The sequence below is a fragment of the Vigna unguiculata genome, chromosome 1 (genome assembly GCF_004118075.2).
Source record: "Vigna unguiculata cultivar IT97K-499-35 chromosome 1, ASM411807v1, whole genome shotgun sequence".
In the NCBI taxonomy this organism is placed as follows: domain Eukaryota; kingdom Viridiplantae; phylum Streptophyta; class Magnoliopsida; order Fabales; family Fabaceae; genus Vigna; species Vigna unguiculata.
The window spans coordinates 24,234,951-24,253,039 of NC_040279.1; the positions used below are offsets into that span (position 1 = coordinate 24,234,951).

Below are 18,089 nucleotides of genomic sequence, written 5' to 3' on the forward strand. Positions count from 1 at the left end.
AAAATTTTTACAATGACCTTTAAGCATTACCAATGACAATATTTTGATCCTTTCTTCAACCTAAAGGCTTAGTCATTCTCGTCAATAACAGAAACTCGTATTTTCAGGGTCTTAAATTTCATTATTATGATCATTATGATACCTTTTCTCCTTCACACTCTAATTGCTTCTTCTTTACTCTTCAAATCTTCTTTTAACTTCTCAAGTGATAGCCGTTATAGCTATCTAGAACAGCGGTTAAGGTAGCCCCCACAACAATAATAGTTATTAAAAAGCGTGCGGGAATTTGGCTCTGTCATTTCCCACTACCCCACTTTCCCTTTCACAAGTTCCAGAGTTCTTCTCACTCAATCAACCTTTTCCCTCTCTCTCTCTAACAACATTTTAGAGAAACTGGTTTGGTTTTGTTCATCTGGGTTCCAGGACCTCACATTCTCTGCCTTATCTGTTTCTCTCTGTCAGAAGGAACAAACCAATAAGAGACAACGAGAGAAAACAAGAATAAGCTATTTTTGTTGATTCTTATGTCAAGATTTTGTTAATTGTGATTTGTTGTGCTGTTTCTCTCTTGGTTGTCTTTTTTTCTTTTTTTTTCGATTTATTTACTCCGGTTTGATCTTTCACCCCATTATTAGGTCTATCACCGTCTCATTGATCGTGATTTCGTCTGTGAAAAAGTTGTGAAATTTTCGCTTACTTTTCTATCCCCACTTTCAGAAACGGTTGCTTTCTGCTGCCCCCACTCTCCATATAGGAACAAGAGAGAGTTTCCGTTTGTGTTTTGTTAACCATTTACATACACATTTTTGCTTTTCCTCTTTCTTGTGTTTGGTTTAATTTTAGCTGGAAAATCTTGATATTATTTTGAGAGGAAAAGTTTTTGTCGCCCTTGCAATGGAAAAAAACTGGATTTTGAGATGGGTGTTGGTGGTGGGGGTGATGTGTTGGTGTGGGGAAGGGATTGGTGTGAATTGGGGAACCCAAGCAACACACAAGTTACCGCCAGAAACAGTGGTTCAGATGTTGAAGGACAATGGGATTCAGAAGGTGAAGCTTTTTGATGCAGATGATTCGACCATGAGTGCCTTGGCTGGGACTGGGATTGAAGTCATGGTGGCTATCCCTAATATCCAGCTTGCTGAGATGAATGACTATGGCAGGGCCAAACAGTGGGTTAAGAAAAACGTCACGCGTTACAACTTCAATGGGGGTGTTAATATCAAGTGAGTTTTCTATTCTCTTTTTTCAATTTCAGTTAACTGCTTCAATTGTTATTGTTCTAATTCTATTGTGTAATTTGGCCTTCCTTAAATCCATTAGGGTGTGTAGTTTGCACCAATCTTAGGTTTAAACTTGGTTGTTGCTATTGTATAGAATTTGTTTTTCCTTTCTTACTTTGTTTTCGAATGAAGTTTAGAGGTTATTTGGTATATGATGTGGTTGTTACTTGTTGGTTTATCTGAGCATTTTAAACAAGTGCATTTGATTTCAAGTCCTTGATTCTCTGTTTTAGACTTCTTGGTGAATTTATGTTCGCCCTACTTCTTTTAATTCTGTCATTGATGTTGCTCAATGATGGCATGCTTAGGAAAAATCTTCTATCATTCACATTAGGAGCGTTTGTTACTGGTGATGGCAATCCACCTGACGATAATAATAATAATAAATAATCATTCAAAAGTGTAAGAAATACGTAATATTATTATTATTATTCAGTTTAGGGACCAACCCTGGAAATGTGTGAAAGGAATCTTTCAAAAGTGAACCCAAAAGTTGTCTTTTCTTTTTATCAGGGAAGTTCTGTGTATAGGGCGATCCCCCAGAATTAGATTCCTTTTTTGGTAGTGGTGCATGAGAAGTCCTTTGCAACTTTGTTGTGGCATAGGAGAAGGGTATTTGTTCTAAGAATCATTATGCCATTCTAGAAGGTGATATCAGCGGAATGTTTGAGGGAAGAGATATAAAAGTGTCAAAATTCCCATATAGGATGACTTGTACATTACCTTAGCATCCATCTTAATTCCCATTGATATGTGCAAGTAACCAATGGATGTGAGGAGTTTCTGGTATGAGCATGTAGCATTTTTGGGGAAGGGAATATTTTGTGTTTATGTCTATTATGTGTGCATGCATTAAAAAAAATGATTTCAAGTTTAGACATAACATAATCGCAAACAGAACAAGGATAAATTATATTTTTAGGGTATGTTTGTTGGTGCTGTGACTTGCAGTTCTGCATTGGTTAACGAGAAGTTTAAATAAAATTAAAGGGGCTAGAAGTTTAGGGTCTAAATAATGGAATCTTTTCAACATTTCTCTTAGATGCAAAAGGTTTCTTATTATATTATTAAACGCCACATGTTATGCTTTGTTGGATGGAAATTCAATATTGTTTATCTCAACTCCTCTTGAATGCTAATTTTTGTCATTCTTCAGCAAACATGTAAAATATTTTTGGGACTAATTTTGTCATTCTTTAATCATTGAATTGCTCAAACTCTCGAATAATTGATTTGCCAAGTAATCTTACCAAATGTCACAGCCATCTGTAGTAGAAAACATTAAATACTGTCATCTGGTGTTAAAGCCATTCTGTCAATTTTTGATTTGCGAAACAGTAATTTGCAATGAAATTTATACTTTCTTTCCCTGCCAAAACTTTTCTTGATTTCCTTATTGACATTGAAATGTAGGACTATGCATTAATCTTTACATATTCTTTTGTAGGTATGTAGCAGTTGGGAACGAGCCATTTCTGAAATCCTACAACAATTCATTCTTGAACATCACCTTTCCTGCTCTGCAGAACATTCAAAATGCCCTTAACGAAGCAGGCCTTGGAGACACAGTGAAGGCAACAGTACCCTTGAATGCAGATGTGTATCAGTCTCCAGATAACAATCCTGTTCCATCTGCAGGAATATTCAGGCCTGATATCAGTGGTCTCATGACCCAGATAGTGCAGTTTCTCAGCAAGAATGATGCACCATTTACCGTCAACATTTACCCCTTCTTAAGTCTCTATGGAAACGATGATTTTCCTTTGAACTACGCCTTCTTTGACGGTGTAGACAATCCGGTAAACGATAATGGTACTCCATACACCAATGTGTTTGATGCAAATTTTGATACTTTGGTTGCTGCTCTGAAATCAGTGGGGTTTGGAGAGATGCCTATTTTGGTGGGAGAAGTAGGATGGCCAACAGAAGGAGACAAGAATGCCAATGTTGGGTATGCTACGAGGTTCTATAATGGCCTTCTGCCAAGGCTTGCAAGCAATAGAGGCACGCCGCGCCGCCCAGGACACATTGAAGTTTATCTTTTTGGACTCATTGATGAGGATGCCAAGAGCATTGCACCAGGAAACTTTGAACGCCACTGGGGAATATTCAAATATGATGGACAACCCAAGTTTCCAATGGACCTTTCTGGACAGAACCAAATCAAATTTCTGATAGGTGCACAGAATGTGAAGTACCTTGCTCCCAGGTGGTGCATGTTTAATCCTGATGCTAAGGATCTGTCCAACCTTCCAGAAAACATCAACTATGCTTGCACCTTTGGAGATTGCACTGCACTTGGATACGGATCCTCTTGCAACAACCTTGATGCTAATGGCAATGCCTCTTATGCCTTTAACATGTACTTCCAGGTGCAGAATCAGAACCCAATGGCCTGCAATTTTCAAGGTTTGGCCAAAATTACTACGGACAATATCTCAACACCCACATGCAATTTTATCGTTCAGATAGCTGCTTCTTCGGCCTCTTCTTTGATTCCCTCACTGGTTGCTTTCTTGTTTACTACTTTATTCATGATCCTGTTTTGGTAGGATTTCTTTGTACATACATTAGAGGTGCTATTTTTTATTTATGGCTTTATTGTTTCTTGGAGAGATACTCTGCCTACTATTTTTATCATTAATTTACAGATTCTTTTAATAAAACTATTCACAGATTGAGCTCCGATAGCAGTCAAGTTATGCATGTGGGATATTCTTATTTATTTTTTCTATACAAAGATTTAAAATGTGAAATTTTATTTAAGAAATCTCAGCTTAGCTTCACTGTTGACATGTTAACTTTGAACGTTTGCATTGGTTAATAGAAAGAAAACTATTTCATTTGAATATATATATAATTATATAAAAACATACTCCACCTTTCAAGTATATCTATGATAAGGATCGAAACCAGCGAAAAGCAAGGTCATGGATTAGGTGAACCAGCGAAAAGCAAGGTCATGGATTAGGTGAATGCCGACACAAAAGAGGGAGCATGCCACTGGGACCAAATGTGTAATCATATGCAAGTTTTAACATTAAACAGAGTTCTGAAGTTTTCAGAAATGAAAGTTGAAGTTATCTCGTGATTGTAACTTGATGTGTTTCTGTAAGCAAATATTCAGAATAGTCTTTTATCTTAAAGATGCAAATATTCCTTTCTTGAATGGTTTTAAACAGTACTCTATGAAATTTTAGATTTAAAATCAAATTAATGTGCAGCTTATAAAACTAAATATATGGGAAGATAATTGAAAAGCTTGATTTCACTATTTTATTACTGCTCTTGTAGCCGTTATATTTGAATTGGGCCAAATCTGATCACACACATTCACACAATGAAAAAAATGCATGTCCAGTTCCCTGTACTTTTTGGAATCAAATTGTATTTAGCTACCTGTTCATCTTTCTCCTTTCATGTGATCGTATTATGGTGGGACCATATTGGTTTTGAGGAGGCAGACAAAGAAATTGAAACTCATTGGCAGAGGTTGCTTTCAAGTCTCAATTATGAATGCATCCTCCAACACCTACCAAGCTCCATTGGGGTATTTGGTTGATGTGATCTATGTCATAAAATAGCACTGATTATGTACCCCCATACTGGGTGAAGATAGGTGGAGCTGCAGAAAGTTTAAAAAGTTTAAACAAAAAAAAAAATCAAACATAATATCATATACAAACACTTTTTTTTTTTAATTATGTCAACAAATTCAAAGGAAAATTGGTAAAAGAAAGGACTAGTAGTACATTGATACATGTAGCACCACCTAAGTCTGCTGCATATTTAAACCTACCTAGCTGTTATTATTCCTGATAAAGTGATAGCTGCATTTTCATTTTTCAGTCTTCATTTTTCTTTTGACTTTTGTTACTAATAATTAGAGGCCATTAAAACATCTTTTCAATAATTCATATTCTTTACAGCTCTAAGACAGGGTCATTCTGCTTGGTGTTGGTGACATGCTCATATTCCATCATGTGCACTGTGGCGTGGGTTAAAGTTGTTAACTTTTGTACCTATTATGCATTGGACACAGACACAAGAAATAGCCTCATAATCAGCTATTCCACCTTTGACTCAACCTCAGATTTCAAATTTAAATTTTGGGATTAGTGAGAATTTGATGGATTAATAACGGTAGTAACAGTGTTATCAATCGTTTCAAGGTGGATGGGTATCTTTTTAAATCATAATAGTGGCTTCAATCTCCAACAAGTTCATGTCTTTATACGGTTGCTGCAATCTAGTACTCTGAGGAGTCAGGTGCATGGTTTATGGTGTCTGATGTGTGATCTGTCAAACCAATGTCGGCTTGGATTTGGAACAAGGAATCATGAGAATCTATCGAATATTTCGACAGAAACAACAGTTTAAATTAACATTAAAGATTATGAGAAAAGAAAAAAAAAGCCAACAAATGTTACCCATGAAAGTATTCGATTCTCAAGTTTGTGAATGAACAAAATATATATATATATATATATATATATATATATATATATATATATATATATATATATATCTTAGGCTTGTTATGTGAGATAGTGATTTTAAAATGTGAATTCTTTTAATCTTTGAGTCATTTTGAAACTTGTAAATGAGAGCGTGAATTCTTTTGAACTCAAATGTTTATTTTATTTACTATGAAATCATTTTAGCTAGAAAAACCGTGGAACAAAATTAGAAACCACACAATAGAATAAAAGAAAAAGGACCGATAAAATTCACTCACTAATGAATGCAGCTGATTGATATTACCATATTGATTTTCAAATACAACACGTTATTGTCTTTTTTATGGGCAAAATTTAAAAATAAAATATCAATAAAATTACATTCTTAATGTTAAAAGAAATAAAATTAGTGTACACTACATTTCAAAATTAACAAGGAATGTTATATCTTAAAGTCATGTTGAATATTTGCGTAAGTGTGCATTAATGTGCATCAGATATTTATTTAATATTCACTACAAGAAAACCCTCAATTAAAAACTAATTTTAAACTATAAAAATAATCAGTCACTATAATGATTAATTTATATACCAATTTATAAATTTAAAAATTATTGGTTAATAAAATAGTTATTATTATAAATAAAAAATTATAATTGGTCACTAATTAATTAGTGACCAATTTTGAAACTAAGTAATTTTAATAGCTAAAATCTAGGTAACTAATTTTTAGTGACTAATTTCTTTTGATAGCCAAAACCATGGTAGCTAATTTTAAAGACCAATTTCGGTAACCAATTATAATTTTTTATTCATAATAGTGACTATTTTAGTAACCAATAATTGTTAGTTTTGTAAATTAGTATATAAATTGGTTACTATAGTTACTAATCATTATTGGTCACTAGAATTTGTTACTATGTAGAAGTTTTCTTGTAGTGTTTTTGTTTCCTGCTATTTGGTCAAGTTTTTAGGGAATTATTTTATTAAATTACTTAGTTATGTTCCATGAGATGTATGCTTCATGAGAAATGACTACCAAAGGAATATTGGGTAGAGGCAGCAAACACGATAATATTTTTGTTAAATAGACTTCCTACCAAAGTAGTTGATAGGAAGACTCCATTTGAGGTTTGGATGCTTGTGTTTCACTTATGTGCCACAAATTAAGAGAGACAAACTAGACAAGAAAGTTGAACCTGGGATGTTTGTGCAATATAGTTCAATATCCAAGGCTTACAGAGTTTTTCAATCTTCCACAAGAAAAAATCTTATAAGTAAGGATGTGTACTTGTAATGGAGTAGATGATGCACCTGTAAGAGGTACTAGATTACTTTTAGATATCTATGACAAATGTAATGTAGCAGTCTTAGAATCAACAAGATATGGTGAAGTAATGAAGGATCCCAAATGGATGGATGCAATGCAGGAGGAACTTTCCATGATCGAAAAAAAAAAATCAAACTTCGGAGCTTGTTGAAAGGTCTGAAAACAGGAAATTCATAGGAATGAAATGAGTGCTTAAAACAAAGTTGAATGCGGATGGTTCAATCAACAAGTATAAAACAAGGTTAATCATGAAAGGGCATGCTCAAATTTCTATTGTAGATTACTTTGATACGTTTGCACCGGTTGCAAGGCAAGATACTATCAGGATGTTGCTAGTTATTGCAACACAAAAGGGATGGAAAATGTACAACCTTGATGTCAACTCAGCCTTTTTAAATGGATTTCTAGAGGAAGAAATCCTTGTTGAACAACACGAGGGTTCTTGGTGAGAGGACATGAAGACAAAGTTTATCTATTGAAGAAGGCTTGTATAGTTTGAAACAGGCCCCAAGAGCCTAGTACAGAAGAATTGATGAATTCTTAACTAAACTAGGCTTTGTTAAAAGTCTTAGTGAATACACTATATACATCAAAGATAACCAAGCTAATTTTGTTGTGATTTCTTTGTATGTTGATTATCTCCTAGTTATTGGCAGCAATTATGAACTTATTCAGCAGTTTAAGGATGATGTTCTGCAAGTTTTTGAGATGACAAACTTAGGAGAAATGTCATTTTTTCTTGGTATAGAAGTTAAGCAAACGAATGGTGGAATTTTTATTAGTCAAAAGAAGTATATATAGGAGATCCTAGAGAAATTTAGCATGCAAACCGTAAAAGTATGAACACTCCTATGTGTCAAAAGGAGAAGTTATGTAGAAATGATGTTTCAGAATAAACGGAGAATGCACTCTACAAAAGCTTAATTCGTTGCTTAATGTATCTCACAATAACAAGACTCAATATATTGTATGCAATAGGTGTACTTTCAAGATTTTTTAATTGACCCAAAGATTCTCATTTGAAAGCAGTAAAGAGGGTGTTGAGATATGTCAAGGGGACTTTAAATTATGGCATTCAATCGATCACATGATTCAAGTTGCAAGGTTACTCAAACAGTGATTGGGGAAGATCTTTAGATGACATGAAAAGCACCTCAGGCTATTGCTTGAGTTTTGGATTGGGAATATTTTCTTGGAGTTCAAGAAAACAAGAAATTGTTGCACAATCAACCGTTGAAGCTGAATTCATAGTAGCCACAACAGTTGTAAATCAAGCCTTATATGGCTTAGAAAAATATTAATTGATTTGCACTTGGAGCAAGAGATGACTACATAAGTAATGGTGGACAACCAGACAACCATTACCATCTCAAAAAATTTCATTTTTTTTCATGGGAAGACAAAGCATTTTAGTATCAATTTATTTTTCCTTTATTTTTTCCTCAGAGATGTACTGAGAGATGGTGTTGTGTGCTTGAAGTACTGCAAGACTAAAGATTGAAAATTGTCACATATCTTCACCAAAACACTTCTAAGAAAGAAGTTTGAGTGTCACTAAGAGAGAAGTTTGGACTTATCGATCATGACAGTTTTTGTTTTCCGGCCAAATATTTAGGAAATTACTTTTTTAAATTACTTAGTTATTTTCCAGTTATGTTAGTGATTATTGTTTAGGAAGTTATTATGTTATTTCAGTTACAATTTGTTAGTGGACTACTTGTTAGGTCTATAGAGAGAGTTTCACTGGGGAGATACAATATCAACGAGACCTAAGCTCAACCACATAAGGCATTGACACCACTCTCAACCCAAAACCTTAGGCAATGAGTTTATAAGTCTTTATTCTTGTATAATGTTCTACTTTCTGATTTCTAGACAAATATGGGACTTTAAACTTACACTTAGACCTAACCCTAGTATTACAAAATCTCTATTTAAAACATATCATTATTAAATAAAACATTATCTTTCTTCCTTAAACTGCTTTCACCAACAAGTCAAAATAACTCTTATTGGTTGCTTTAATTTTAACTAATGTTATCTCTCAAGTTTGTATCATTTCAAATAATTTTTTCTACTTGTAGAAAAATCTTTAGCGATTTTGTAAGATTATCTGTATCAGTGCAAAAATAATTAATTTATATTTTTTCAGTTATCAGTTTTCATATATTTTGAGACTTTATATCTATGTGTTTTGAATAACTTATGAAAAATAAGATTTTTACTCAATATTATAAACTTTTGCAAAATGCTTTTATGGAAATATTTTGCTTTGGGTACTTTTAAAATTGTTCGTCATGCTATCATTTTAGGAGAACTATGTTATGCTTTCACGGTTGAATACAACAATTAGTTGTTTTTCTTAAAACCATGATATCGCACCTAGGAGAAATGCACCTTAGATTTTTTTTTTTTCTTGTTTTTTATTTTCAAGCCAATTATTTTTGTTATCAAGAAAGGTTCGCACCGGTGCTATTAATATAAAACTTTTGTATTGAGTTGCATTCACTTTTTTTTTCCTTTGCTTTCATTCTTCTTTAACTAGAGTGAAAATTGATTTTGAATTAAATTTCTTCAAAATTTTACCTATATGTTTCTTTTGAGTTATAAAGATATTAATATTCATTTGAACAACTTTAAATACATATATAGAATGAGAAAAATTATATACGTATTTCTTATGTCTATAAAACACGATTTGATCTATTTACATAAGTTAATCTAATATGAAATTAAACCTCACCTATTTATTAAATGAATATGCTAAATTTATTGGATGAGATTTGAATAAGTTTAATTTCTATATAATGTGACTGTAAAAAAATATATTATCAACGAAGAAAGTATGATCCCTTCAGTTTTAAAATAATTATTATAAAATAAAAAATTTGTATATACAATAGATTATAAGTAGATAATAACCAAAAAAAAAAATATATTACCTGTGTATGGAATATGAATATAAGTCTCCACATACTGTGGCTAACTTTAGAATTGAAATATTGATGCAATTATTGGGATTAATAATTGGCATAGTTTCCTCAAAAAGTGAATTTCAATTAGCAAAAGTGCAAGACGTTTTCTTTTGTACAACCCAATATATACACATTAATGTAAACATAGTTATGAATAAGCCCAAACTATAAATTTATTGCAAGTGTAATGTTACCTCGTTATCTAACCATCGTTTTTTAATTTTAGTATTGTTTTAATTTAATTATCTAGGCCCACTTTCAGGGACTTTGATGAAGGACCCCTAATAAAGGTCTTAATGGCTCCTTTCCAAAACCTAGGAGAAGTATTTACAATTTAAAAATATTTCATTTTAAAATACGATTTTATTAAATTTAAAATATACTATAAATTTAAATATTTTTAAGTGAGTTTATGTTTAAAATATTTTTTACTTTTGTTTGAATAACGGCTCGTTTAATTTTGTCGTTAATGAAATTTAATTAATCCGTCGATTTTCCTTTTTCTCTAATATTTTTCAACTTGTTTTTTCCTTTTCCAAGAACAAGGTGACCTGTAAGTTAGAAAATATTATAGTGGAAATATGTGAGTTGATCAACATGTTGAAGATAAGAAATAGAAATTACAACCACATCATATTGTCAACAATAAACTAAATGACATGGTAATTAATAAACAAATATATATTTTAAACACTTAATATAACAAATTTTTAGTATAACTTAATTCAAATTTGTCAAAAGATAAAATACTTTAAAAATTTAATTGAGTCATATAATAATTATCATGACTTCTTTTTCCAAACATCAATTAATACTCTTTCACAAACTTCAACAAGTTTGAATTTAAAATTTTAATATTCATTTTTATTTTCATCAAATTTTAATAAAGACTATACAATTTTGATTCTTGTGTGTTTTTGTTTTCTCAAATTTTTTAGTCCAATATGTTCTCTTCATTTTTTTTTATTTCAATATGTAATCAGTGTTTTTTGTTTTCTCAAACTTTTTAGTCCAATATGTTCTCTTCATTTTTTTTTTTAATTTCAATATGATTTCGATCTTTTGTCGATTTGCGTTAATGATGTTTAAGATAATGATTTACATAATAAAATGTATACATGACACATTGTGAATTCATATTTTTTACAAAACTAAGAAAATTATAAAAAATATAATTTTACATAAATTAACAAAAAATGATACATTATAACATTACCATATTACACTTACTTAAGAAACACACATTGCAAAGAGTTATTCATCTATACCTCTCCACCAAATTAATCCATATATTTTTAATAATATGATTAGAATGAATGGCAAAAAATTAAATTGAGTGATTATATTATTAACCAATTGGTTATTTTATATTCAACTTGTTGATATTACTCAATCATTGCATAAATAAAAAAAACGTTAATAAATGCTCTTTTAATCACCAATGCAATTTAAAAATTTAATTTAATTATCTCATGAATCAAACATTTCTTTTAAGGGATATGTTATTTTTTAATAAAGAAATTAATAAGAATATATACATTAACTATATTTTAATATTATATTCTTTGAACAAAATGCTACGATAGACATTGTTGTATAAATAATATATTTTTATAATCTAAACTCTTAAAAAATTGTATTAATATATATATTTTAATTTACTTTTGAATATTATTATAAAATATTTTATTTTATTAATTTTATACTACTAAAATATGAGATGTTAAATTTTGATGATATAAGGTGTAATTGTTGGTGCACTATGTCAAAATTATCTTTGATATGTGGTCCTAGTCAACTTGTTCCTTTAAAATGTTTTGTGATCATTATAAGATGTGTGAGTAATTTCCTTCTCAAGTGTTCTTTCTTACATATTCTTTTGAGACTTTAAGAAATATAATTTAAAATTTTGTCAACTCTTCAAAGTCATCATTTTTCACCAAAGTGTCTTGTGTTGAGTTAGATTTCTTTTAATACTTGTTTTTCACTTGTGCAAAATATTAGATACATCAAACATGAGTGTCTTGTGCACAACACTAAGATTTAAACCTCAATAAAAACTTGTATATGCCTTTAAGATAATCTCATTTCGGTGTTATGATGGTGAGACCTAAGGATTAAAATAATAACATGCAAATATTTATAAGTTGACATAAAATTTTCTGCAAGGTATTTTCATTTAAGTATAAAGAAACGCATATTACGATTTTATTAATCCAAGAATCTACATAAAATTGTTAAATACTTGTATAGTGTGTTAAAAATTATTTTTATTTATTTACATTCCCTAAATCGTATGAATTAGCAAACAATGATTCAAACTTACAGAAGTTAAATCTATTTTTTCTATATGATGTATTTGCTACTGATAATTTCTTGATTATTTTTTTTATCAAATTATTCTTATCAAGATTTGTATTTTGTGCTATATTAGTACTTTATATAATATTCTCGGCTGATTAAAAAATATTTTTTAATTACTTTTGTTTGATCAAATTATTTTTATCATTGTTGTTTATATTTTGTGCTATTGTAGTGCTTGTATAATATATTTTGGTTGATTAAATAAATATTAGTTTTAATGACATCTCACATTTTAATTGTTTGTCCATCTTAAAATTGATCCACATCTTAGGTATATTTTGACTTTTTTTTTCTTTGTTAATATAAATATTTAACATGATACTCAACACTTTATTCATCTTAGACATCTATTTAAACATTTCAATACTTTCAAACATTGTAATAATACATGAGACATGGGCATTTATTTATGAAGTTATAAAGTTATTTTTCCCAAATAATATTTGAATATTCTTGTCCTGTTTCATTAATAGCTGATGAATTATTTCGATTTGACTTTTGAACTTTTGACAACTTCAATTTTATTTAAATTTTATCTTTTATTTGCATAATTTAAGTTTCAACTTGTTACTTATTGTCAGATTGTTAGTTCAAAATTCAAATTAATTAAAAGGCTAAAGTCAGAGTAAACTATTGAATAAAGTATTAAAATTAATAAATTTAGTGATGTCATCAAATTGACTTTATTAAAAATTTAAATTAACAACTATTTAGTGTCCCAAAATTTCACCATTTAAGCCAAGAAATAAGGCACTTCTCTGACCAAAAAAATACTGTAACATCTCTAGGGTCAATTTTGTGATGTGACATTGCTAACTAATATTGTAAATGATAATCTAACAATCTTGTACAATAACTAAGGCTATGCTGGTTAAACAAATGTCTTAATTTATTTTTTCAAAATCCTCACAAAAATAGTCTTATTTTTTAATGAAATAATCCAAATAGCAATTATCTATTTATAATTCTATTTTGTACATCTATATTGCAAAAATTACCTAATAAGTTATACGTTTAAAACCTGAATTTTGAAAGATGCTACATAATATAAAAATTTAAGACTTTAAATTATAGGAATAAAAAATTTCATATTAAGGGTAACCTATTTTGAATAATTAGATAAAAATATTATCAAAGTGTGATTTTTATAGCATCTTTACATTGAAGTATTTGAATTTTTTAAGATAATATTTATTTTAAAATATAAAATTTACAAATTAAACTTTATAAAAATATTATTCAAATTTCAAAATTTAAATAATATTTAAGAATTTCATATTTTAAAATGCATTACTGGCTTTGAAGTTTCACTTTCTTCTCTCTTTTTTATTCAATAAATTTAAATTTTTATGATTTTAATTATTTCAAATACTTTTAATTTTTTTTTTAATTTTCTGACCCAAACAAGCTATTTCATTCCAAATAATTCTAAATTCATTAACTAAACAAATTATTCTCTTAAATTACATCATTTAAATACAAGTTAAAAATCATTCTTGAAATTGATTTTCTTTGACTAAAATTTTGGAAAGAGAAAGTTTTCACAGGGAACTGTGTTATATAATTACCAATTTGATTTATAAACTATTCCAAACCTTGGTTGTGGCATGATTTTGCAGGTTGAAGTTACTCCTGGGAGCAGCATCGAATAAAAAGGATTGGAGGGTAAAGAAGGAGAAGAATTTCTTGAAGTTGTTTCTCATACATGCCCCATTTCTAGAAATGGAATCAAATCACAGTAAGCAGAAGAATAGAATAAAGAAATTTGAGGATTTTGTTTAGGTTTAAGAATTTGAAAGTCACATGCATGTGCATATTTCGTAATGGATGAAATGACCTTATCTTCTCTCTGTGCTGGTGCATGCCAACTGCATAGTATAAATAAATAAATCAAGACCACTCCCACATGCTTATACTGACAGAATACGATACCAATTGGAACAAATTTCACGTCTTTGTTCTTTTAAAGAAATATTCAAAGCTAAAAAATGACCAAAGCAAAATGGGAAAGAAGGGCAAAGTCAAGGAAGTGCTGTGCAAATCACTCACTAATCACACGCTTTTTTGCTTCTGCATATCACAGTCTTAACACAGATAACATAACACAAATGCAGAGTTCACAGAATATCTACTGCAGGTTAAGACCTGAAACCAAAGGTTCATCTTCACTTCTGCATTAATTCCCTTTGTGTAAAGAATTTGGTTTAACAGTGAAGAATGTGTTGTTGTTAAGAAGATTGAAAGGTATGATGAGATATGATAAATGATAACAGTGTTTGGAAATAGTTTGTTCCTAACATTTGAAGTTTGATTTTTACATAAAAATAAAGGGCTAGTGGTGTTGAGTCATCCTCATCTCCATGACTTTCTTGTGGGAATTGGAGTGCAAGTAGCTAACAAAAGTAGGACTCTTGGCTGGTCTATACTCTGGTAGCAACCTACCAGACTTGTACCTAACTCCACATGCATTGCAAAGTGTCTTAGGACCTAATGGTCCTGCCCTCCACTGTGGGGTCCTCTGAGCCAGGCAATGGCTGCATCTCCTAGCCATTGCTGCTGCTTGTTCACCACTGCTACTACCTTCAACCTCACACTCCCCAAAACTTTCCTTGCTCTTCTCCACCACTTCACTCACTTCTTTCTCCTCCTTTGGCTTAGGCATCATGAGTTCACTGTCAGCCAACCAATAAGCCTGTTTCAGGAGAGGAGGGTCACAACTCAAGGCTTCATTCTGGGGGTTCAAATGCTGTGACCATATGCTCAAAGGGTCCTTCCTTCTTGGGGCTGAAAGCCTTTTCCTTTTGCTTCTGGCCTTCCCAGGCACAGAAAAACTTTGCAAAGGAGACTCATTCTGTTGTTGGGGTCTCTTCAATGTGCCTGAACAACAAGGGTTGCTGCTGCTTGTGCTTATGCTTATGCTTGTACTCTTAGTCCCACCACCTCCCAACACAAAGCTTGGGGGGCTTGAAAAACAGTCCTCAACAAACTCTGAAAGCCACTCCAACTCAACATCCACCTCCTACACATGTTTCGTCCAACATAGTAAGAACAACAACAACAACATATATCAGAAACAAACCATGGTATAACACTAAAGCTACAACCTGGTAAAGAATTAGTCAGCCAAAATAAAGCAAACACTTTCTCAAACCATGTTGCAAATAACTACGAGGGTCGAGGTAAATTAAGCTAGAACAGTCTCAAAAGTAGAAAAAGATAAGGATAAAAAAAAACAAAAAAAAAAAAAACAAGGCAACATTAAAGTGACCAACTGACCGTGTTCTGTGCAGAGAAGAGGTCATCAAGGCTGCTTGAGCAAGAAGGGGCAAAGACCTGATCTTGGTGGCGTTCAGTGGTAACTGATACATTTTGGCACATATTCATGTTGATGAGGGTAAGACTCAAGAGTGTGTAATTTTGAAGCAATGAGAGAGGGAGCGAAAGAGAGGAAATAGAGAGAGCCAAAATTGGTGTTCCAAGTTAGAAGAGAACTCAAGCTTTGTCTGAGGGTACCCTTTATTAATACGGGCCTTGGTTTTTTGTCGGCAGATAAAAGGTTAAAAGCAAAAAGAGAACAAATCAAAATTATCACTGTGAAAGCTCACATCACTATCTTATGCAGACAAAAAACCAATCACCATCTCTCATCTCACGTTAACCTTGTTTACCCCAAAACACCATTAACTTATTTCTATATTCGTTGCTTACCTTTCTTATTTTCCTCTTCTGTTGTTTGTTCCCCTGCCTTTTTCTTCCTTTGGCATGCAAATAGAATAAACCACGATGTTTTTTTTTTTTCTTTTTTCTTTCAGCATCAAGGAAAATAAAGTTGGTAATTTGTTTTTGGAAAAATTGGTTTAGTTTTGAGGGTAAAATAATAATATTAAGAGTGCAGAGAGAGAGGTAACTATTAGATGCCCCTGTTTCAGTTTTGGTTTGTAAACATCTCAAAAGATGCATTGGAAGAGTCCAAGAGAGCAGGGCACAGACTGTTTCTGCCAGTTTCAGATTCATTTTAAATGTTTTAACATTCAGATTCTTCCAAAATCTTTTAACTTTTGCCAAGTTTTGGTGCCTTCAATTTTGTGGTCCTATCACAGGGAGGGAAGGTAAACTTTATCGATATAAACTCTAATAATTTTGCATCAAAATTAAAACTTCAAATATATTATTTAGTCTTTCAAAATTGTTGGTCCAAATTTTCGTACATATATTACAAAGTAAGTCTTACATTCGTGTTACTAAGAATCTAATTACTTATCCACTTTATGAAATTTTGTTAATGTGACACAGTTATAGCTTTTTAGTTAGTTATATAGTGAAGGTGCAAATTAATGTTAAAACGAAATTATCTTGTAAAGTGTGTAAATTAATTGGTGGACATTTTTTTTAATATAACCATTTCTCTTTACTCTCTCTCTCTTGAGAAAATTATAGATGTTAAGAATTTCAAATTCAAATTCAAATTCAAAATAACTGATTATTTTGACTTTAAGGGTTTAGGAGCGCAAGTAACTTCAAAGTTTTTGAGAAAAAGTCATCAAGTAGAATAATTTAAATGCTCAGTGAGTAATTTTAAAAATAAATGCTAAATGCATTTTTTTTTAAGAAAAGGTTATCTAATTATAAGAGGTTCTCTTGTAAAATTATGTTGTGAAAAAGAAAAAGTTATCTAAATATGTAAAAAAGAAAATGTATTTGACCTTGTACATTTAAACTAATTATGTTTTACTTTTCTAATATAAATTTATTTTCCAGAAATGAAATTATGGCTGAAATGCAAAAATAAAATAAAATTGTATTTTATAATATAATTATAAAAAAATGTATTTCTATCTTCTAAATTTATATAAGTAAAACATTTCACCGAAATCAGTGGCGTTTTCTTCATCAACTTTTGCTGCAAACAAATTTCTTCGAATTGGAGGCAATCACAGGATTGTGATTTATGAATTGCTTTTACCCATATCTTGCATTGAGTCTTTAATTTCCCCGTTTTTATCCAACTCAAACAATCTTACTAAATTAAGCTTCAAATGTTCAATAAGATTCACTAATCAATGTGTAAATTAACCCATATGTTTTTCTATACTGATAAACACTTATTTTGATATTTTAAAATATATTAAAAAGTTTTAAAGTATCAACATTAATATATTTTGAAGACAAAACATAAAACAACATTAAAAAATCAAAAAAAAAAATCTGAACTCGTAAATAACCAACATCATTGTGTCAATTTCTTTGATTCCCAATAATGTTGTCTGGTTATTGAAAGAAATGTATATTGCTTTTTGTAGAAACGAAATTGATAAATAAAAAATTAAAGTGTGTGAATTTTTTTTATCTAGATTAACGTTACTACCGATTTCTAATGTGAATATGTTAGATGCATATGAATGAGTTAAGAAGATCACATCAATAAAATATGTCATGTTATAATAATGTATTTGTAGTACTATGAAGAAAACATATTTGATTTTTATATTTATTATTGTATAAATTTCATAAAGATACTAATAATGTTCCGATTGTACTTAAAAATAAAGCTTTTTAATATATTTGTTTAAAAAGATGTTAGATGTAGTTGTCAAAAGTTTCAATATTTGAAAACCTACACTAGTGCTATTTTTTCACTTGTCACTCTTATTTTACATGTACATGTGTGCAACTTTATATA

The 18,089-nt window shown here is 30.6% G+C and overlaps 2 protein-coding genes across 2 annotated transcripts; one reads left to right on the top strand and one right to left on the bottom strand.

Moving 5' to 3' along the window:
• Nucleotides 1-278: 278 nt before the first annotated feature.
• Nucleotides 279-3,970, top strand: LOC114193681 (glucan endo-1,3-beta-glucosidase 8). The gene is made up of 2 exons (XM_028083573.1): nt 279-1,223; nt 2,728-3,970. Exons 1-2 carry the CDS (start codon nt 895-897, stop codon nt 3,830-3,832), a joined length of 1,434 nt encoding a protein of 477 aa, XP_027939374.1. The 5' UTR covers nt 279-894; the 3' UTR covers nt 3,833-3,970.
• A 10,664-nt stretch (nt 3,971-14,634) lies between these two features.
• LOC114175964 (GATA transcription factor 9-like) lies at nt 14,635-15,994 on the bottom strand. The gene is made up of 2 exons (XM_028060832.1): nt 15,686-15,994; nt 14,635-15,428 (listed from the first exon to the last, which is right to left on the bottom strand). Exons 1-2 carry the CDS (start codon nt 15,791-15,793, stop codon nt 14,742-14,744), a joined length of 795 nt encoding a protein of 264 aa, XP_027916633.1. The 5' UTR covers nt 15,794-15,994; the 3' UTR covers nt 14,635-14,741.
• Nucleotides 15,995-18,089: the final 2,095 nt, after the last annotated feature.